Source organism: Coffea eugenioides, chromosome 7 (assembly GCF_003713205.1).
Source record: "Coffea eugenioides isolate CCC68of chromosome 7, Ceug_1.0, whole genome shotgun sequence".
NCBI lineage: Eukaryota > Viridiplantae > Streptophyta > Magnoliopsida > Gentianales > Rubiaceae > Coffea > Coffea eugenioides.
In genome coordinates, this window is record NC_040041.1 from 9,256,304 (window position 1) to 9,279,156 (window position 22,853).

The 22,853-nt window shown below is 35.8% G+C and overlaps 2 protein-coding genes across 4 annotated transcripts; one reads left to right on the forward strand and one right to left on the reverse strand.

Moving 5' to 3' along the window:
- Nucleotides 1–3,546: 3,546 nt before the first annotated feature.
- On the reverse strand, nucleotides 3,547–6,801 carry LOC113778632 (glucan endo-1,3-beta-glucosidase 2-like). Of its 2 annotated transcripts, none has more exons than XM_027324095.1 (4): nucleotides 6,610–6,801; nucleotides 4,334–5,584; nucleotides 4,192–4,219; nucleotides 3,547–4,071 (listed from the first exon to the last, which is right to left on the reverse strand). In XM_027324095.1, exons 1-4 carry the CDS (start codon nucleotides 6,665–6,667, stop codon nucleotides 3,924–3,926), a joined length of 1,485 nt encoding a protein of 494 aa, XP_027179896.1. In that variant the 5' UTR covers nucleotides 6,668–6,801; the 3' UTR covers nucleotides 3,547–3,923. The 2 variants fall into 2 exon arrangements, with proteins under 2 accessions (XP_027179896.1, XP_027179895.1); XM_027324094.1 differs by having other exon boundaries at nucleotides 4,334–5,587; nucleotides 6,610–6,800.
- A 5,594-nt stretch (nucleotides 6,802–12,395) lies between these two features.
- On the forward strand, nucleotides 12,396–21,160 carry LOC113777839. 2 transcript variants are annotated; one of them, XM_027323053.1, is made up of 13 exons: nucleotides 12,396–12,573; nucleotides 12,679–12,908; nucleotides 13,027–13,084; nucleotides 13,800–13,869; nucleotides 14,088–14,388; nucleotides 14,592–14,631; nucleotides 16,426–17,237; nucleotides 17,378–17,426; nucleotides 17,494–17,619; nucleotides 19,111–19,215; nucleotides 19,364–19,455; nucleotides 19,585–19,738; nucleotides 20,710–21,160. In XM_027323053.1, exons 2-13 carry the CDS (start codon nucleotides 12,742–12,744, stop codon nucleotides 20,974–20,976), a joined length of 2,241 nt encoding a protein of 746 aa, XP_027178854.1. In that variant the 5' UTR covers nucleotides 12,396–12,573; nucleotides 12,679–12,741; the 3' UTR covers nucleotides 20,977–21,160. The 2 variants fall into 2 exon arrangements, with proteins under 2 accessions (XP_027178854.1, XP_027178855.1); XM_027323054.1 differs by having other exon boundaries at nucleotides 12,396–12,552.
- Nucleotides 21,161–22,853: the final 1,693 nt, after the last annotated feature.

Here is a 22,853-nt window from a genome sequence, read left to right on the forward strand (position 1 = left end):
TTTGGTCAGTTTATATAGGACTAGGGTTTCAAAGTTCAATAGAGTTCTTTTCTTTTATGGGCCTGGTGCGCTATCTGGCCCGAAAATAGATTTCAGCCCGCTATGACTGGTCTATAGTCTTTAATTCTTTTGCTCAGAAAAGTAGTACTAGTTCCTTTGATGAAACACTTACTACTAGATTAATGATTTTCTTTTAATTTTTGAAACTTGAGACTTGGAGATGATTGTTGCAGGGGGAAATAAAAATGTCATTATTCAAATAGGGATAATATCAGAAACCTCCCCTGAAGTTTTTCTTAATATCACCTAAAGTTTTAAAAATATCACTTACCTCCCTTACTTTTGTTATTTATGTAACAAAATTTTTTAAAACCCTAAATTATCCTTCTACTTGCTAAATAAAAATGCTCCTAGATCACTTTGTTTTTTTCAAGAAAATCATCATTTAAAAAATAATTTCTAATAGTATTACCACATTATAATGCTATAGTTCATAAAAATATATATTTGAAAAATAAAAAAGATATTTGCAAAGAAATACAGTTGACTAATTTAACTCTACATGCTCAAAATCGATTTTTTATGAACTTTCTATTTTTTCCAACTTATTATCAACTTGTGCCCAAACCTTTAAATTGTACTAATCATTATAAAAAATAACTCAAAATAAGCAAATAAATCATACTCCACTCTATCACAATTATAAGAAGTAAAAAATAACAAAATTCAATTTATTATAATTTATAAATAGAAAATTGTATAGTCATCCAAAAAATGAGTAAGAGAGAATATTGGAGAAAAGGGAAAGAGAAGAAAGTGACTTTTGTTTCTTTTTTTTTTTATGTTTAGCTCCATTTTATTTGATATGTGAATTATGTTTCAAGCGAGGGTTAATATAGTCCTTTTGTAATTACTAAAGGAGTTAAGTGATATTTTTGAAACCTTAGAGGTGTCAAATGATATTAAGAGAAACCTCAAAAAAGGTATGATATTATCCCAATTCAAATATTGTACAGCTCACCAGTATGTCAAATGCACATAATATAATCCAAAGGGGGCATATCATTTGAATTGCTTGTATCAAAATTATTTTGGGTACAATGGGTCTTATATGCTTGAAATCAATATCTGACCTACTAAATTTTTGTTTTACTTTATTATTATTATTATTTCTTGTCTGTCTATTTTCAAGCAAATGTATTGGACTATTCATCATAAATGTGCATTACGGATATATAACTTGTTATCAACCAAGAACAAAACAAAATTACTAAGAGGACGGATTGTTCAAAATTTCATTTGAGTTGCGGGAGTTTATTAAAATTTGAAGTTACATGCATTTAGAGGCTGTTTGGTTAAAGGGTTTGGGAATAACAGAATGGAATAAACCCCTTATTTGTTACTTGGGTTAAGTCTATTGAAATGCAATTTTTGGAATCATTTCTAAAAAATCACACTTATCCCATTCCCGAGCAAATTGGGAGGTTTTGGACAAAACCCTCAACTTATTTCCTCAGACAACATTTGTGACGGACCTACCCTCTCTTTCTCTCCATCACATGCCGTACCTTCTGTTCTTCTTCTTCATCAGATTTCCTATTTCTTCTTCTTCATCATATAGTCTTCATCTCTTATCTAAATTTTCTTGAAAAAAAATCTAAAGTAGATCTAAATGGGATAGGAATGGGCAAATATCTTCAGCGATAAAGAGGTACTCGATCATAACAACTCTTGTTCTTCTCGAATTTGGCCTACATCTTTTGGCCGATTGTGGAAAATCCTCAGCCAACAAAGAAATGGATGATCTGGGTTGAGCCAAAACTTCTGGTTTTACATTTTACCAAATTTTCCTGACTACAAAGTACCTTTAGAAAAGTGAATGCAATCCCTTTCATTTATAAACTACAGATAGTTTGAATTTACAGGTTGCCTGGGGTTAAATCATGTATGTATTGTTGAGGTCTCTGAGATTTTGACTGATGAGCCGTTTATGTTTTGGAAGAGGAACGACACCATAGGCCAACGAAATTGGTTAAATAGCGCATTAAATACAAAACCTGCCAATTTTCCATAAAGAGCTGGTATGTTATGGGCAATTTCTTTTTTTTTTTTAACTTTCACATATTTAATTTATGTTAAATACAAAACATACTAGTTTTCCTTTGGGCGCTATTTAACCAATTTTTTTCATAAAGAGCTGGTATGTTTCCCATAAAGAGCTGGTACAAAACATACTACAAAACCTGCCAGTTTCCCATAAAGAGCTGGTACAAAACATACTACAAAACCTGCCAGTTTCCCATAAAGAGCCGGTATATTATGCGCTATTTAACCAATTTTTCATATTTAAACAAATTTATAAAAATTAAAATAACGTATTTGAAAGTTGCGTTTTTATTTGGAAGAACGTATTCCTTGGACGCGTTTTTCACCCTTTGAGAAGAGACTCAAAAATCGCCACCCTTTGGGAAGTTAGTTTAAAAATTCCCTTTTTTTGGGAATTTACTCCTTGTTAATACAGTCATTATATTTATTTTCTGGTATTAATTTTTTTTATGGTTTATGATTTTCTTATGTTTTATCAAAAAAGTTAATAACTATTGTAGTTATAATTATGGAGATGTTAATTTGTCGTATGTGCAATTCTTTTGTTTTACAAGAATTGTTATATCAGGGGTAAATTTGAAATTTAATTGCATTTAATTCCGAAATATTCATCAAACCAAGCATCAGGAATTGGAATGATGCTAATTCCAATGTGTGAACCAAGCTAGATATTGGAATGAAAAGCTTAATTCCAAAACCAAAGTCTACGATTCTATTTCCATTTCCGATTCCAATACGTGAAACAAGCACCCTTTTAGATCGTAGAAAGAGTTGAAAGTGGAATTACATAGCTTGCCAAGTCTAGGTATACATAGTCACGGTTTCAAAATTGTGGGTCACGGTTTTGGAATTATCGGTTCCGATTCTTTAGAACGATAGAATCAAAATCATATAGTTTATAGGATAGTATACGATTGCGATTCTAGAACCGCAAATTCCAGTTCCAGTTCCGAAATCCTTTAGCCATACTTAGTTACTTAATATTACAAATTTGATACAAAAGTAATAAATAATAGATTTAGAATAATAATAATAATAAGAGAAGGTAAATAAAATAAATATAAAAAAATAAGATTTGATTTATTATTATCCAACAAATAAAGGAAAAAGTGACATAAATTTTATGAAAAACACATCACATTGTGAAATGTTACTAATATTTTTTTTGTTTGAGACGATTATAACCAGAATTGGAACCGACAGTTCCAATTTTGGTTCTTTTTTTTTTTTTTTTAAGAGAACAAGAGCCGGAACCTTTTCCTACAGACTACAGTTACCACTTGAATTCTGATGCAGTTCAAAACCGGTTTTTGGTTCAATCCGGTTACTGTTGGTTCAAAATGGAACCATGGCTACCTCTAAGCCTATAAGTTGACAGGAAAACCTGACAAAAATCAATATTGAAAAAACCAAATATAACAAGAATGGATACGACCAGAATGAATAGAACAAGAATAATGATATTTTCAGTTTATTCTGAACTTGGGAGCTATGGCCAATGGAACCAATTTCATTACACATCCTAAATTTCCTATTGCCTAGAAACACCAAGAATAACTGAGATGTCCTTTTTCAACTGAGATTTTTCACCCCGTTGCCTCATATTGTACAAAAAATTTCCCCTGCCAAAGGCCATCGTCATATTATATATCCTTTCCCATTCACCTTCTTGTAATGTTGAAGGCTGTACAATTTTTTACCCAACAAAATACACAATTTAGATCAAAACTGTCACAGCAATCGCGAGTACAGCAGCAAAAACCTGATACGGGAACTCTGCCATCTCAAAGTGATCATAGTCGAATGCATTTAGCATACTACAACAGAAGTGCACTGGCAATTGAAACCACCACTATCATGAAGTATGCTGCCGAAACAGGATTGCATTGCTGGGCAGGAGAACCTGAGCTCTTGGAACTCATAGCTGGCGCTGTGCTGTTCAGAAACGTCGCATTTTTGTCACTACTGCAAAACAGAAAAAGTAGAGACTTCGCATCATTTATGATCTAAAGAATGTGCGAATGGCAGAACTACGTAAAACCACTCTATAGCAGTTAATGAGCTCAACTTAGAGAATGAAATTACCTTCCCAGAAATAGGCATGAACCATGACCTGCAAAAAAACAAAAGGATGATAGTATGATTAGTCGTGCAAATCACATCCCAAGCCATGTGTGATTAAGCTTGATGTAGAAGAGAATAATTGAACACGTGGCGTGTTCATTACTTGGATTTGTAGTGGTGATTGCAGCTACTCCATTGAAATCACAAGCCAGAGGAGCCTGCCCATTTTTCTGGTAATAAGCATCAAATGCATAAGTTGCATGTGCAGAAACAGTGTCAGGTTCATAGCATGGTTGTCCCTGCAAAAGTGGAGAACAATCCACCTTGCCAGGTCCACACGCCCAATCAAGAGCAGCCTGCAGCATTTTGGAGTCTGCACCATCTTTTGCAGCACAGTACGTCTGGTTTGTGGTATCATTAGCCAATACAGATCCCGATCCAGTCAAGCGCAAAATATATATGGGCACGCCATTACCATCGAATAGTCCCCAATTCTTTTCTGACAGTGGTCCGGGTCTTGTGTCTTCATTGTAAAGCTCATAAATGTAAGCACTAACAGCAATTCCAGGGTGTTTAGGAGTTCCAGTTTTATTCAGGACATGTCTTATTAGATTGCTGTTGTAGGTGTTGGCATTTTCTATTGTGGCATCTGGCTCATGGGAGTCGCCTTTCGATGGCCAACCTGACTCAGTCACTAGAACAGGAATGTTGGTGAAGTTAAGTGATGCCATTGCAAAGAAAGCAGCATCAACCATCGCATCAAAGACATTGGTGTAGTGAAGGAGTGTGTTGGCATCAACAACTTCTCTGTTTGCAGGAAGGGGCTTGAAGAGCGCATAATCCAATGGAATGACACCATTAGACTGCATATAATCGTAGTAAGGATATACATTTAGCATGAAATATGATCCCGTGGATTGCAAGAAACTAAGCATGGGGACTAGAACTCTGTTCAAAGAGTGATTAAAGAAGGCTTGAGACGGGGGAAATGGATCGAGGATAATGGAAGAAGGAAGAGGTGTTGAAACTTTGATTTGCCTGTCAAGATTTGATGCTACGAGAGCTGACTGAATGAACCTGAGGGCATTGACAAGTATAGGTGCTGCATTGGGAAGAGAGGTAAAAACTTCTGAGCCAACACAAACTGTAGTAATATTGGTAGCTGGGTAGTGTGACACAACATTTTGTGAGACCCAATTAGCTGCAGTTGAATTGGACTGGCCTATTGCTAGGAGTTGCTCATTTGGAACGGAGACAGCAACTTTAATTCCTGTATTGGCAAGCGCAAGAAGCATTCCACGATCTGCATTGTATAGCCTAACATATCGGATTTGCTGCTTTTTAAGTAGGGCTACTACTTGAGTTGGGTCTGGCATGTCCGAGAGGTCTGTCCCAATATTCACACCAATAAAGGCTTCTACATTGCAGAGATAAATGTCGTAAGAACAAAATTTCGAGACTTCTTCTGTCAATATAAACCTGTTTCTCTCACACTTGCTGGCATCTATTAGTACCATATGAAGATGCAAGTAACTACTCAAAATGATGCCACTGGAATCTACTGTTCAGTTTTCCCCACTTTAACTAACTTGAGAGAAATTAAGTTGCTTTACTTGGTCAGGTTAGTGAGCCAACTCTAGTGCAAAAGTACCACCAAATTTCGTATCACATGAAAATCTGTACCAGCTGAGGCGATTGCAGAAACTGAAGCCACATATTCAACTGACTCAACACCAAATGTATAGCAGAGCATAGAGAGGGAATGTCAAGATTAGAATCTTAATTTGATGCTATAATTCAATCAGATAACAGCATTGGAACTTTCAACATTAGCATCCATTCTATTTATTTGGATGAGTCATTAGGGTGTGTAATATGTTATGTGAGTAGCAGTACTCTGTGAAACTATCAAAGCTTCAATGATAAGATGTCCGGCAAAAATAGCATTTTTTTGCCATTTTAAAAGGAGGAAATGAAAAAGCAATGAATGACAGCTCTTTAAATATGGACCATTGAAGATAAACTCCAAGAGGGATATGTAGTCCCACCAGCCTCCCATTTATTTTCTCCTACTAAGACCCAACTAACTAAGCTTCCGAGGGACAAAGACAAATTGAAGAGAGTGATAAACTTTACTTTAAGAAGAATGCAGCCCCACCCACCATGTCAGGAACATGGTTTTATTCATTAATTAAGTAGCTAGCATAGACAACTAAATCACATGACAATGATAGTATTATTTATTCATGCATCGTTGTTCACAGGTCGAATGAGCATTCAGTAGAGGAATTTGGGATCTTAAAGATCTGCACGAACCACTTAATAAGAAAGCTAAAAGTGACAACTTGACAAGCAAGAGAAGAACTTAATAGCAAGCAAAGTACTGCACTGCATACATTGAGGAGAAGCAAGGGCAGACGGGTATGATGAAGGCCTTACCTTCATCAGCAGAAGCAGCTGATACTACAACCAAAAGCAGAAGAAACAGCAGTGCCATAGCAGCTTTATTCAAATCCCACTTGAGAAGGTGCAGCAAAACTCCAGAAGGTTGAAGAAGGAGAACAGGGGAGATGATGAGGAAGGAGGATACGTTGGTTTTTGTGAAATGAGACAAAGATCAAGAAAAAGAAAGAGTGGGACAATGCTGAAGTAAATGGGTATATAAGAAGAAAGAAAGAGAGAGAAGAGCAAATGGATTCTCATTCTGCATCAATCACGTTAAATTCTTGTCAGATTGATCTAACGGCTAATGATTCATCCTCTTTGACACGATCCCTTCTTTTTTTTTTTTTTTTTTGTGAGTATCTAGGCCCATGGCTGGTAATACCGTACGACCCTAACTAATCTCACTGCGGATGGAGAGAGAGTCTGCCCAGCATCATCCCACCAATGGTTACCCGGAATTCGAACGTGTGCGGAGGCTCTCGCCCAACTGAGCTACAACCACCCGCTCTAGCCCCGGGGGGCGATCCCTTCTCTTTTCTGCCAAGTGAATATGTACCATATTCTGTATTACAGATACTACGAAGAATAAAGTAGCCCGACAAGTAATTAGATATTTTACATACATTTATACCTTATTATTATTAGTCTAACTTACTATTGCTTCGAAAAAAGGAGAAAAAAAAATTACTACGTTAGGATGGTCTCAAAGTTTTTTGCTTGTGAAAATTCAGATTATTTCGGACGTACTTTCAAGAAAAACTTTACAGTGAGCTTTTTTCTGATAAATGTATTTATAAAAATAGTAGGAGCTTAGAAAACGTTTCAAAAATTTTTCTCATAAACATGTTTATACAAATATAAAGGGAGCTTATATTTGGGATTCTCCAGGTTAAAACATGTACTTTTTCCACTACTAAACACTACTGGCTACCATTGGAACAGCCCTTGGTATTACAATTAAACAATAAAATAAATTTTATCTAATTCATTGGGAAATGACCCCCTTTTAGCTTTACTGGTATTTTTAACCAAGTCAGTCACAGTCTACGGTGAAGGCTGTGAAGTGTGCAGTATGGGACTATGGGGGATTGGGGAGTAGTCTTGTCTTGATTCTTGAAACGAACGAACCAAAGCAAAGCAAAGGAACTTTTGTTGGTAGCCGTTGCGAGTTTATGAATCCTCCCATTTCAGGCTTCAGGTTTCTACTTTCTATTTGGGGGTGGGGGGGGGGGGGGGGGGGGGGGTTTGTTTTTTGTGTGTTTATTCGTGCATGTAGATGTGGACAACTGGGCATAGATTTAACTGAGAGAGTGGGACCGAAAGTACAAAGAAAGGCCAGTGATTGCTGAGGCTGAGGTTGTTGTCTTCCAAAGAGGTAAACACCTTACAGCTGGTTTCAACGGTCATATGCTTTGTTTTTTTGATGAGCGTCACATTCTTGAATCTGCATCCAGCGTCAAGTCCGTTTTAGTGTTTTACTTTGACTGCTTCGGTAAAAAGTTCTGCTGAGGCCTGAGAGGCTATTGGATTTGGAGCTTGAGACTTGAGAGCTGTGCACGATGCAGAATTGCAGACTCTGCCAATACCAATCCAATTAAGGTCGCACAGTTAGCCGATAGGGAGTAATTCAGAAGCTATATATATTGTCGCTGCGCCGCGCCCGTTCTTAAACAATGTAAAACATTTCTTGAATAAGTTGTAATCCCTTTATTTTACACTACTATTTGCCATATTGTATCGTAGTATCTAAGGGGTTTGGGAGAGATACGGTTAATAATAGATATAATTGGTATGGTTGTTTTGCTTTTTCTAATGATTTGATTTGCATTTACATAATTTTATTATATTTTATAATGAACAACAAAAATCACATGAGCGTATACTAAATTATAAAATATAATAAAATCACACTGATTCACTAAAAAAAAAAGTATAACGATTATATCAATTGTACTTAATGTTAAGGGAAAATGATCGGTTTCATCCTTCACATTTCACAAAAATATTCTTTTCATCCCTCACTTTAAAAACGAAGCAATTTCGTTCTTGACATTTAAAAACTGAAGTTCTTACATTCCTGAACTCAAATTTCAATCTGAATCAAACTACCAATCAACCTGATTACAAATTTTGGGGGTGTAATTGGCAGATCACTTGGTTAACTCAACTTGATATTCATGTAAAATTTAATGAACCCAAAAATAAAAAATAAAAAATTATAACATAAAAAAGAAAGATTAATCTTTCCTAGATTATCATTGTATACACTGACGGTTTTATGTACCGCCATATCATTTCAATTTAAATTTAAACACCAAATTTTATATTTATGATACACATCTAGATTCGCAAGCGGATATACTAACGATGTATGAAAAGATTTATCCAAAAAAAAACTCTACTATTCCAAGACAAAGAATGACTTTTTATGTTATAATTTTTATTTTTTTGGTTTACTAAATGTCATGTGAATATGATGAAATTGACCGAGTGATTTATCAATTCTATTTCCGAAATTTATTACTAGGTTGTTGAATGGTTTGATTCAGATTGAAAATTAGGTTCATGGATGTAATAGCTTTAATTTTTAAATGTCAGGAACGAATTTGCTTTATTTTAAAAGTGAGGGACGAAAAGAATATTTTTGTGAAATATAAATGATGAAACAGGTCATTTTCCTTAATGTTAATCGTACCTACTCCATTCCCATTACTAAGTATGTTATATTCAACTAGTATCTATTTGGTTTTGTAAAAATTTTGTTTGTGATGGAGTAGCAACTTGTTGAGAAATATAAAAGAAAATCGCAAGTACTCGTTTTGCTATATTTTTATGATCAATTAGGAGCCTCATTTACGCTTCAAAGTGATTTTTTTTTAAATGCCTTTTCGTTGTTACAATTATGTTATCCCATGTTTTGAAATAAATTCTCCATGAGCTATCAAATTTAGATAAAATGACAACTATCACATTAAAATATGATAGAATATGGATGCAACACCAAAAAGTGTAACATAGGATCCAAAAACCCCTATTCTAACGATGACATTAGTCGATTTTTCTTGTCCCGCATATTTAACTAGTCATGAACTTTATGATTGAAATTTAGATAAGAGTAAATTTTGACCCGCTGATTTTTATTTTTATTTTTTTGTTTGCAAAGTTACATATGGTGTCTTGTTCTTCGTTATTATTATGCTAAAGCTGAAAGGGTCAAGTCAAAACGACAAATTTGTTTGTCCTTTTATGGTAACTTCCAAATATGATGTGACGGAGAGAGGACAGAGTTATGTTTGGGCCTGTTGTTCAGGCTTGGGAGCCCATTAATTCGGAGCTCGATCCCGGACATGTATCATTTTATTGGGTGCTAAACGTAATTGTGGCCAGATTCGGGAATCAAAATAAAAAGAAAATTAGTTGACATGTAATTCGGAATACTTGGTGAATATTTAATTGCAATTGATCATGTTGAGGCAAAATTACACTAAACCCCACTGTAGTTAGGTGTAAGTCCACTTTGCCCCCTAAATTTTCAAAAACCATTTTGCTTCCCATGGCTATGGGGAAAATTGGTAGTTTCTTTTTACTTCCAATGGCATGATCTAAGACTGCATTGTTCTGGAATGTTGCTCCTTTAATTTCATTTCATTTTATTTGTCACGAATTGCCATTAAAAATTTGGACTAGTTTCACTTTACACCTTTGAACTTGCATCATATTTTCATTTTACACCCTAAGTTTCAATCTTATACACTTTGTATCCTGGTTTTTTGTACTTGTCCTCTTAAGTCCAATTAATAACAATTCACAAGTACGGCTCAATCATGTGCACAAAAACTAGCTGAATAGAGGACCATGTGCACAAGTACGGCTCAATCATTCTATTAGGTGATTGTGTATTTACCATTATCTCGCGATTCCTATCAATCACGCAAAATACATGTTTTGTGCACAGTCATCTATTTTGATAATTTTATTATAAATTAGATTCAAATGGGATAAATCTATGTAAAGTGTCTCAAATTAATATTTAAGGTACAATGCGAGAATGAGATACAAGTTCTGGAGTTCAAAGTAGAGTTAGTCCAAAAAGTTATAACAGAATACATGTTTAACAAAACAATCTTGAGGGGTTGTCTTGATTATGCATTTTATACATAATACATCATTCTATGGGTGTAAACGAGCATAGCCAATTCAATTATTATAGTGTTCAAATTTGATGGATTATTTTAACTAAATTGAAATTTTGTTCAATTTTTATTTTTTATTTGCCGACTCGAATTTGAACAAACTTTTTATCGAATTTGAAAATTATTAAATATAGAATGTTGTTTAAATTTGACTTATTTTATTGACAAATAAAGTTCGAAAAAACTCTTACCAATCCGAACCCGATTTGAACATGAAATTATTTAGTTCATCTTTCAACCATATATCATTCTTATCATGTTGTCTAAACCAATTTGCCACTCAAATGCTTATCCACAAAATGTCGTCTGTAACTTTTTCCAACTTTAGAACACAAAAAACGCTAACAAGTACTAACAATGTACGTTGCAAGCTTTGTGCACATGCTCAAACTAACCGAATTTACTTGACAAGGATTGGTGTAGCGTAAGCCGATTGTGAGGAGATTTTCTAGTCATTTTTTTTTTAAAAAAGAGAACATTAAAGCCCTTAAATTTGATGGTTATCCTCCAACCAACTTGTTCGCATTAGCATAGCTTTGTTATGACTTGGTGAATACTTAACATAGTAGTTGTAAATCAGTCGAATCGAATCGAGTATCTCATGTTTGAGTTCTGTTCATTAAACGATTCGAACAAGATTCGTGCTCGTTTATTAACTTTCGAACTCCAAACATGCGTTTGTGTTCAACTCATTAAGCAAAATTCATGTTCGAATTCGTGTTCAACTCGTTTAATATAATGAGTCATTCGTGAAATGCTCGAAAAACTCGAATCCAGATTATTTTAAACCTAATTCCATACAAATCATTAATCATCATAAAAAACAATTAAAGCACTAAGTGACTAAATTCTATTATTCATTAACTATACAACTAACATAAACATAAAAACAACAAATAAAACAAAGAAATTTGCCCTCCAAATATAAAAGTCCAGCCATAAAATTAACCCTAAAATTTGTCAAATGACAATTATGTTCATGTTCGCGAACGTTCGTCAAAATTCGCGAACATGCTCGTATTTGCTCGATTATTAATCGAACAAAAAAATTCATTCGAATTCTGCTCGTTTAAGGTTTTGAACGAATCTTTCACAAACACGAACGAATTGAAACAAACCGACCTATCGAATAGCTCGATTCGTTTAACAGTTATAACTTAACATGAGCTGGTTTACAAACGGATAGTTCTACATTAAATCACAGATAATCTATACGATCGATACAAACTAAAAGATAGTCCATATAATTATAATTTTTATGAAATTTCATATTTATGCCTATCACTTAACAACATCGTATTTTTTTAAATTTTTTTAGTGAACTCCACACAAACTCCCCAACAAAATTATGAAAAATGATTAATAAAGCAATAAAACCTATGCTACTATTACATAAGTAGAGAAGACAGAAAAAATTGGCTCACTCATTATTATTCTACTCTATCTAATGCAAGTAAATTCCATTAAATATCAAAAAAAGAAAAAAAAAGGGAGAGAGAGTGAGAGTGAGAGAGAATAGAACAGGGCCTATAAATTGGTATAGACCGTCGGCTACAATTGGATAAAAAAGAAAAGGGTAAAGGAAAAGATAATAGCCATGGGACTCTTATAATCAGCTCGAAACTGCCATGGCTCCACCTCCCAATTGAAAGGAACAGTAACTAGTAGGGAAAGAGACCTCTGTCCTTCCCTTCTCCAATGGCGCGCAAACATTTCATAATCAAACACAAGAAAATTGCCGTAGGTACTCTTGGGAAAGCCAATGGTACTACTCATTTATCCTCTTGGATGACCTAAGATTGAATATGTACATTTACTAAGAACCCTAGTTTGATGAAATTCATCAACTTTTCTGTTTAATTTGATGCAGAAGTCGTGGCCTTGGAGGGTAAATGAATAAAGTATTGATTTTGAGAGCTATCCCTTAGAAAATATGGGTGAATTGCGTACGAGTCAGGTTCGGGATTCCGGTTTGTGGTCCGAAGAGCACGACCGGTTGCCGTTGAAGCAGCGGTTGAAAATTCTGTTGGCTCGCAGTAGTTTTTCCGATTTATTCCCGGATTTCGATTCGGAAGATGACGGGACCTCGAATTTACCCGCGTAAGCCTCTTGGTTATGTTTCTGGATTATTGGTTTTTGTTTTTGGTTTCAATATTTTAGAGCTTGAAAAAACGTTTTTTTTTGTTCCTTTCTTTTCTTCTTTGTGGTCGAAATGCAGGGTCGATAATGATGCTTTTGTGAAGGAGGAGGATGACAATGGGCAGTGTGGCTCTGAGGTGATAATCATTTGGCTTTTATTTCTCAGGAATTTAGTTTGACTGAGAGGATAGGAATTCTATCCTTAGTTTGATGGTACAAACTTCTACTTTTATGATTTTATTAGAGATTTTTCTATAGTCCTATGATGCTATGAATGTTTTGGGATTTTGGACATGATTGTTCTGCTGGTAATTGTTGTATGTTGCTTTATGGAATGGAGGACACTGCTGTTTTAGACTAGAACCAAGATTGGCAATACACTTCCAGCTACGAATTAAATACTTAATAAGTCGTATTCCAAGTGCACTTGTCATTCTTTAGATAACCTTTCCTTTAGATTAAAGGTGATTGGCTCCTCTGTCATTAGACGCATTCCGTATTTTGATTTTCTAGCAAATGAGTCTTGTTTGATTTAGGTCCAAATACTGCTATTTCGGTTGGGATTTTGGTGCTCCTAATTTTGTTGGTTGGAGAGTTCTGATTACTTAAGTGATTCTGCTTCCGTGTTCTTGTTAATTCTTATGCATAAATGTGCAGAAAATTTTTCTAGTAAAAAACGCCCACAGTATGGTCAAGATTCATTCCATTTGCTGTACAATGGAATTTGGTATATGATTGTCATGTAGTTTGCTTCAAAAAGTTAGCTTTTCTGTCTGAATTTTTTTTATGTCATTTGTATCTATACATGTTGGTCAATTTCACTTTTCAATTGGTATAAATTTTGTCTTACAGAGTTTCTCTTCTGCTAGCCTTGCTCGGGAAGGAAAGGTTGGGAGTTGGTCATATGAACAAAATCACATTGGTAAAAGTTCTTACGCCGTACTTGGTGACATATAACTGGAACTTGAACTTGGTAGTCAGAAAAATCTGAACTTTTCTTACTTTTCTCTATCTCCAGACCTGATTATTGGGTCCCCTCATGAATTTGCTTCCAAATGGAGGGTTTTGCTCTTTGGTAGTGCTATTTAAGAAGTCTTTTATGCGCTGTTAGACTTGATTTCTTTCTACACAAATGCTTAGGTGATCAGGGGGGTTGCAGTGATCAAGTTATTGAAGCAAATAAAGTCTGTGTTGAGATGGTTCCAGCAGAGGTACTTAGTGGCATGGAAAGTAGTTCCTGTCAGCAATCGCTGCTGTCATCACGTGATGTTTCCATCAATGTCCAGTGTTCTGGCCACAGTCCATCAAGTCCATTTAAAAACCCTTCAAATTGTGCAAATGGTGGTGATTTGCTAGAGATTAAGAATGATAACCCTGTTGACTTTTTTGATGAACTTGATCATGTTGTACTCAAGGAACGTCAGAGAAGGCTTGTGCTAAGGTGTCATTTTGTCTTAATTTGACTTATAATGCATTTAAGCATGTTATTGTGATCTCATTATGTGCATTTTTATGAATGTTGAAAAGCAGGTGCTAGTAGTCTGAGTTCCAGACAGGAAGAATACAAACATATTTAGTTCATTCTTATGAAAATTTCACACGGTAAGGCTAGAAACAACTAAAGTTTGACCTTTTCTTTTTCAGTTGCAGCCAAATGTTGGGGTTGACCAAGACTCCTTTAGAGGTAACTTATCTGTCCTTTCCTCCCTTGTTGATTTGCTGTACTTCTCTGCTTATTTAGTGTGAGGGGTTTAGTTTGCAACTAAACAAATTCAATCAAGCTTTAACAGATTTAGCCTTGTTACTTTATCTAGGCTATCATGCTTCATAATGTAATGAAGCTTGCGGAAAAATTTAGGATCTGGATTCTTCTGGATTCCATTTTACAGTGCTCAAAAGGTTAAATCAATTTAATGTTCTAGCTGGGGAGTGTTTTGAAATGCAGATAAAAGTGCAATTGTTACTTTCCTAATATTGGGTTCAGCTCTCCGGAAGTATAGTTTTTTTTTGTTTGTTATTTGGAATCAAGTTTAGACTAATATCTCCTTTTAGACTTTTGTTTTCAGAAAGATTTTGATGTTCCATGTGTATTCTTTTTGCCTTTTTAGGCAATGTGCCATCTTGTATTTGCAAGAAGTGAGGATTGTGTTGAATTTGTGGGAAAAGCGGAATTTTTTCTAACTGAATATGTAACTGCATAGTTTTTTCTGGAATGGCATAGTTGAAGTCTTCATAGTTGCTTTCTTTCTAGTAGTCGCATCTCATACAGTCAATCGGCATGGAGGAATTGTCTTGTTCGACCTAAGCTCAAAGGCAGAGCAGAGGACAATTCCTCTTGGTTGCTGGTTCGATTTCAGCAGGTCGAGTGCTGTGGTACTTGTGGGGCGTAACCTCTTGCTTCCAAGTTGAGATTGGATGATTTTTTTGAGCCTTATTCATGAAGTTGGTACAATTACGTTTTTCTTTAGTATAAAATTTGAAGCTTTACATAGAAAGGTTTTCTTTTCCAGTCTTATGATTTTGCTCTTCTCCTTTGTGCATGCCCATTCAGGGAGCAAAGGGCATTCAATGGAAAAAAACCCCCTGGGTTTAAGTTTTGACTGCTCTGTCTTAATTCATCTGTTAGTTTTTCTGCAAAGTTAAAGTCAACAAAGTTCGAATGCAAAGAAATGCGTTGCTCTATTGAAGCTGACTAATGGATTGGTGGGTTGATTAGTAAATAGAGTCAAACATGGGTGTTGAAATCCCTCTCCTTTTTATTGTTGTCTTTATGCACTGCAATTCTTCATTTGGTGGTTTGATGGTGTTTCAGTTGATCTCATTTACCCTGCAGACCCTGTGATTTAAAGAATAGCCTGTTATTGCTCACAATAGGCCCATATCTCCTTTGTTTAATGTATACAATCGATCAAGTATGTCCCACACTGACTTGTGGCTTGGTGGTTGAGTAAATACTTATCCATTGGTTACAAGTTCAATTGACCAAATGAAGAATACTGCACAGGTTATTCAAAGTGTTAGGATGTTTACCTGAATATATACTTTAAATAGTTTCTGATACAGTTGATTTTGATGCTTATTGGTCTGTAGTTGGAAGAATTCCAAGTTGAACATAAAGATTTTTGTCAACTTGTTTGAATTCTAATTTGGATTGTAGTGAAGATATTCTCGAGTTGTTTGATTTGGTATTTGCTTATTTTGTTTTTTGTTCTTTGTTGTTCTCTTGAGTGGCTTTTTTCCTGCTCTTGGGGGATGGGGAATGGGAGCTTGCATGGTTTTACCATGATGTTTTGCTAAATCTTTTTTCTTTCTTTATAAATTGTTTCCAGTGTCTGATTTAAGAGATTGTTTTGAGCTGTATGCAGCTCTCTGTTATATGTTCTTTTTAGTATTTTGATTTGTACTTAGTGGGAATTTGTTTCCATGCTTGTCTACTTCTGCTTCTCATTACTGTTGTTGGTTTCTGGTTGGTAAACAGGGTAATACTGCCCTATCGTCTATGCCAGCTTTGGATGATTTAAACAAGCAAGGTGCTGGAATTGATAAAGAAGAGACTGATTATGTTGATAAGGAGTCACCATTTGGTGAAAACTCCAATCGCAAGATGCAAACAACTTCTATCTCTGGTTCATCAAAAGGTGTCATTATGGCATTACCTAATGCAGATCATAGAAATTCACAGTTCTTGTGTAACTGGCAGGGTAATAAATCAATTAAATCAGGAAAAATGACGACAATTCAAGAACAGGTTAAGACATGTTCTTTGGAGAAAGAGTTCTCTACATCTGGTGCAAACGGTAGACAGAATCTTTTGTCCAGTAAAAGTATCATGCACAATTCAGGTGTAGCAACTCAAGCACATGCTATGACATGCTTTTCGGAGAACAAGTTCTCTATGTCTGGTGCAAACAGTAGACAAAATCTTTTGTCCAGTAAAAGTTCCATGCATAATTCAGCTGTAGCAAATGTTGTCAACGTCAAGGTAGAACCCTTGGATAATGACGAGGCAAGCCAAAAAAGTTTTCCTTCAGGCCATTTGCCTTTGGATAACGTGGATCTGGTTAAAAGTGAACCTGATCTTTCTGCTGATTCCAATGATGATGAGCTTGATCATTTGTTGCTGCGAGAGAGGATGAAATTGCTGTCAGCACAAGTGCCTCATTCAGATGTCGTTGGAATGGAATGGTTGAGCAAGATGGTTCCTGCTGGATTAGATTGTCATCCCATAGCACAGGAATCTGCCAAGCCACTGAAGATTAACCGTCCTAGGAAAAGGAGAAAATCAGCCACGTAATATGTTTGACCATTTATATTTCAATGAACTTTCTTTTTCAAAGCTTTGGTGTGGTTTATATTTGTTTTTTCCCCCCTGCTTTTTGGGTGGAAATAGTTCTTTGAGCTTTGTTAATCTGCTCTGCTACAACTTGTAGGGATTCTGTTGAAACAGCATTGGAGGAGGATGCTCCTGGGCTTCTGCAGGTGTAGTTTGTGTTTTATTTGGTGTTCCCACCTTGATTTGGGTTCATTTGGTTTGTTATGCGGGCAGGTATTGATTCAGAAGGGTGTATCAGTTAATGAAATTAAACTTTATGGGGAAAAGGAAAGTGACGAGGCCCTTGATGATTTGTCCACTGAAGACAACTTTTCAGAACTCGAAGCTATTATTTCAAAGGTTTGTGGGTTCTTCCTTGACAACATTAGAGAAATCTATGATGTCCATCCCTTTTCACCCATATGCCGGAGGATATAAAATCGTCTGAAATAAGCCAATCTTTAGCTGGAATTCCCACTTTTTTGAAAATTTTCTTTGTATTTTCTTGAGAATCCTGTTGTTCTTTTACAGAGACACACAGAATTTGCCAAATGGTGGCTGTTCTTCAAATGATCATCAAAAGGATCAAAGAACTAAAGTACATAGATTTATTTTTATTTTATTCTTTTGTCCTTTGCCCTTGGATGAAATTTATTACTGTTGATAGGTATTATCACCAACTAAATAGCTTGGTGGATATGCATTATATGCCTTTCGCAATTGCCTTTAACAAAGTGAATTTGTTTTACTTATTTTCCACCCAGCATCAATTCAAGAAGATGTCTTGTTAGTCAATTTTATGCTAAATGCCCAGGTAATACGTATATCGTCTGACTCAAGGATGAGTTAGTTGTCAGGCCCTTTTTTTTTTGGAGTTGGTGCTCACTGTGGGCAGTCATAATACATGTCCTGCCATACTAGGTGATCATCATGCCTAGGTGCTATCTTACCCTGCTGAGTTATAAGAGTTGGGGTTATTAGGATAATTTGTGGAGTGCAGGTCTTTAGGACTAGTAACAGAGAAACATGGTACCCTTTTCATCAAAAGAACTAATGAAGTACTCCCATCCCCAACTGTCTCCAACATCACTAGTTAGCCTCAACTACTCTATGCTGGTGTATTTTTAATTGTTTCTCATGCCTTGAAACTGACATCTAGGTGTTAAAATTATTTTGTGTCTAAAATTTGTCGTCTCCACCACAGTTGTACATGTTACCTGTTTATGTTGTTCAGTAGCCTGCCCTTAAGGACAATATAGAATTCACGTGTTCTAGCTCCGTAAAGAAATGGGAGCTGGAAACATATGGTGGATTACTGAAGAGTGAAGATTCTGGGTCTAATTTGAAGATTTGTTCCGCCCTCCCCCCTAAAATAAAGATATCTTTACAGGATGGATGAAATAAAGATATCCTGATTTTCTAAAATAAAATTTTCTGTTGGGAAGAATTTTTTTTTGGGATGTTTTCTTGTTTATTGGGTGGGATCAATCTGTAGCTTAACTATTTCCTCTTTCCACTATGTGGTACCTTTATGGCTTGTGTCTAGACATGACATTACGGTATTATCTGTAGCAGCTTAATTGTTACAGTTAGATGTCGACTTCATCTCATATTTTCGTACTTTTGGGCTGTTAGCCCTTCAGCTGTCATTGTCACACCTCCTGTGGTTATGATGATATGAAATAATGCTGCAATTGAGGATGTCTGCAGATCAGGATTTTTCAACAGTTGCCTGGTTAATTTTTCAATTAATTTCATGCGATACTCTGGCACATTCACCAATTTTAATCTCTGATATGTGAATTTTCTTCCCTTCGTTTCCATTTTTCCAATAAAAACAATGTGGGATAGCTATTTTCTCAACGGAGTTCATTGTTAAAGCTTGCTCCATTGCGGTGTGCCAAGGGTGACAAAGCTACCTATTGTTTGGCTTGTCTCTTTTCACTTGTGGAGCAGGTATAGTGTTTCCTTTTATTTTGTATCTCAAGTCTTTTTATCATTATACTTGCTACTCATTTCAATTCACATCCATCCCAATCTGAGTAAAATGCATTGTTCCCACTAACAGATGAACCTTTTTTTCTCGTTATACTTTTTCCTTTAGGCACGATATTTACAATTCAGAAAGTGGCCTGTTGAATGGGGGTGGTGCCGAGACCTTCAAGCATTCATATTTGTATTTGAGAGACACAATAGGTATGTTGTTTGTTGAATAACATACAGGATAGAGGTAATCATACAGGATAGTGCCTCTGTTTTAGGGCTTTCTCGTGTTATTTTAGTGGGCTTCTATGAAGTAATTGAGATCTTCTACATAACATACAGGATAGTGCTTGAACGCCCTGAGTATGGTTACGCAACATACTTCTTTGAGTTGATGGATTCCTTACCTATAGATTGGCAGATCAAGCGATTGGTGACTGCTATGAAGCTAACTAGCTGTAGCAGGGTTGCACTGATCGAGAACAAAGCATTAGTGGTAAACATTCTTGCATAACTTCTAAGTGATTGAATTATATTATTTACTCTTTTGATATGTCTGTAATTAGTGTGCATGTCAGAAGTCTTTAAACTCTGGTGGAGTTTATTGGTCCTTGTCAATCACCTGTGCCTTAAAGGAGGGAGAAACAGAAAGGAAAAAAATTGCATTGCCTGACTGACTAATTATGTTTTATTGAGACAATTTGTTTTCGTCAGTTTTGATGCATTATTATGAGGTGTAAAAGCAGCACAATTGTTGATATTAGTTGAACTGGTTGGTCCGTATCTGCTTGAAAATATTCGTAAGCCCACGGGTTTAACACAAGTTCCTATAGAAACACAGATTGGACTGTGTCACTATTTCTTGTTAGTTGCTATTCTTTTTTATTTTCCAAATTATTACTAGTATTCAGATCAAGCTTACCCCCATCATATATCCTATTTGAGCACAGCTTCAGATGATGGAAAACTTGAGATATTGGCAATATAGCCTTTAATTGATTGGTGCAATCATCCAGATGTTTCAAAACAGTAATGCTAGATTGTTCTAAATTGAAGATTTTGAAAGTAAATAGAAATCTGAATGAGCTTTAGTTGTATTTGTTCAGTGATTATTTTCTCTGAATATTTGTGCTTTCTTATTGTCTCTCTGTTTGCCTTCATAATAACAATTACCTGTCAAGTTTGAGTTGCTGATGTTTGATTTTTCATGCAAGCTAATGATTAATATTATATGCTCTCAAACAAATATGGCAAGTATATGCTCTTTGTACTAACTTGTTTGCTGAGAAGATCAAACAATCTTTTAGTCTACCCTGTTAGGTTGAATTTACAAGCATTTGTCTTCTCCATAATAACATTGCCTTCTTTACTCTGGCATTTAGCTATAGTTGGAAAGACCTGATGTTTTCGTAATATCTTTGATTCAGCAATGTATCTGCTTACTGATCTTGGTTTTCAACTTAATAGGTTGGAGAGGACCTGACTGAAGGTGAAGCAAGGGTCTTGATGGAATATGGTTGGATACCAAATTCTGGACTTGGATCCATGCTAAACTACTGTGACAGAGTTGTTCATGACAGGAAAAGTGAGGACACCTCGGAGTGGAGGTCAAAAATAGGTAAGTTGCTTATAGATGGTTACAATGGTGGCTGTATAGTACCAACGGACGTTCCAAAAAAGGTGGTGGAGTATAATTTTGCTCAGGCCCCTCAGATTAAGATGGAAATGAATTGAGGTTAAGTTGGTCCTGATGTTGTAGACACGCTCAGTTCTAGACTCTTGTACATTGTAGGGCTTTAACTCCTTACCTGATAACATTTTGTACGGTTGATGTACCTCCAGTCTGAGATGTATTCTTTTGGGCCTCTAATAGGGGTATTATATATGTGTATTTGCGCTCAAAGTTGAAATTCTTTTCCTCTGAAGCTGCTCTATGTGACATCTAATTTCAGAAACATAATACTGTTCGAATCTGTTGATGAACAAATACAAATTTGCTCCATCATGATGAAGAAGTTCCTTTTTCTTACATTTTGAAATCATTGCGTAATCGAAGTCATGGCTTGAATTATATACTTAATTCTAGAGAAAGCAAGTGGATCTTCAATGTGGCCAAATTGTTGTGGACTACAGGGTTGTTATGCCAGACCTGCTGTATATGTACTTTTATGTTCGATCCATGGGATTATCCGAGTAGGTAAGCCCATCAATTGGTTTCGCTCGTCGAGATAACTCGGAAAGCTGAAGCCCACGTGATACCATGCTATACTACGTCTACGTGTTGAAGGTATGGAATCATTTTGTTTCATGCAATCGGATCATTTCTTGTTGGGTCGTGGGATTGTTGAGCCAGCCACCGGTTGTCATAATATTGCAGTTAGATTTCGAAGTTAATAGCAACAATCCATGCTGTGTCACTTTCTGGCTGAATTTGTTTCTCCGGAAAGTGGCTCCTCTGGCTCGCATCTCATTTTTTGGCTAGAAACTTCAATGTGAAGAATTGAAAGTTCTTGTAATTGGCAGGTTTATCGTTTGAACAGGCTGACCATAGTTTATTAGCTGACACGGATATTGTCCAGCTGCCTCCTTAATCAAGTGCCAAAGATGAGATGCCCCCCCCCCCCTCCCACCCACCCAAAAGGAACAGAGAAGAGCATTTTATCTGAACCAATAGAAATGGTGATCTGAACTAGCGTGTAAACAAAACAGTTTGTTTGTGACCTGCCAAGGTCAAAGCACAAATCAAATGTCTTCGACGGGATATTCCTATTCTAACGAACTCTAAAGCAGCACAACAAACAACCAAAGCCCATCTGTTAAAGTATGATTTGAGACAAGTCATCTTATGGATTAGTCATCTGACACGGGAGACATCCAGTGGAAAACCAAAGTGAAAAAGGTGAAGGGATATGCGTCCTTATTCAACCATTTCTGAAATGGGAGGGAATGATGATGAAGTATCCTCCAAAACAAAATGTCTCCTCTGCACTCTCAAATGGCCCCAGTTGGAACAATGTAGAAGATGAAGAAGCATATATGGTCACGACCTTGCAGTGGATAAGGCTATTGTATGAAGGCATTATGTTGCCATTCAAAAGGGTGCAATTATATTATATCCATCACCACCGCCATAATCTACATCATCATTGAAAATATTAACGTAAATGAAATTTCACCTTTCACACACAACATCAATAGAATTTCATCTACACGTAGGTTTCTAATTCCAGTCATGCATATTAAAAATTTAGTTATCAGTGACTTTCTGGGAAACATATTATCTGCATTCCATTTTTGTTAATCGCACTCCCACTGTCATCATGCTAATGATATAATTTTCATTTATTAGACTCTATGATAAAATAAATGGTAGGGTTGTATATAACAAAAAATAGAGTACAGATAGCATTTTCGACGTTCTTTTTTTTTGTACACATCGGTGATAACGTGAATCTAAACGACCTACTAATAAAAATAAAATTACAATTTTCCCATTGAAGAAAGGGAGTGTGAAAAGGAGAATCCCTTTAGCATTCTTCCTGTGGAGCTCCACTAACAATACGGGTTCAAAACTTGTTTATCGTACTCCAATTTTGTGCTGCGGTGTCAAA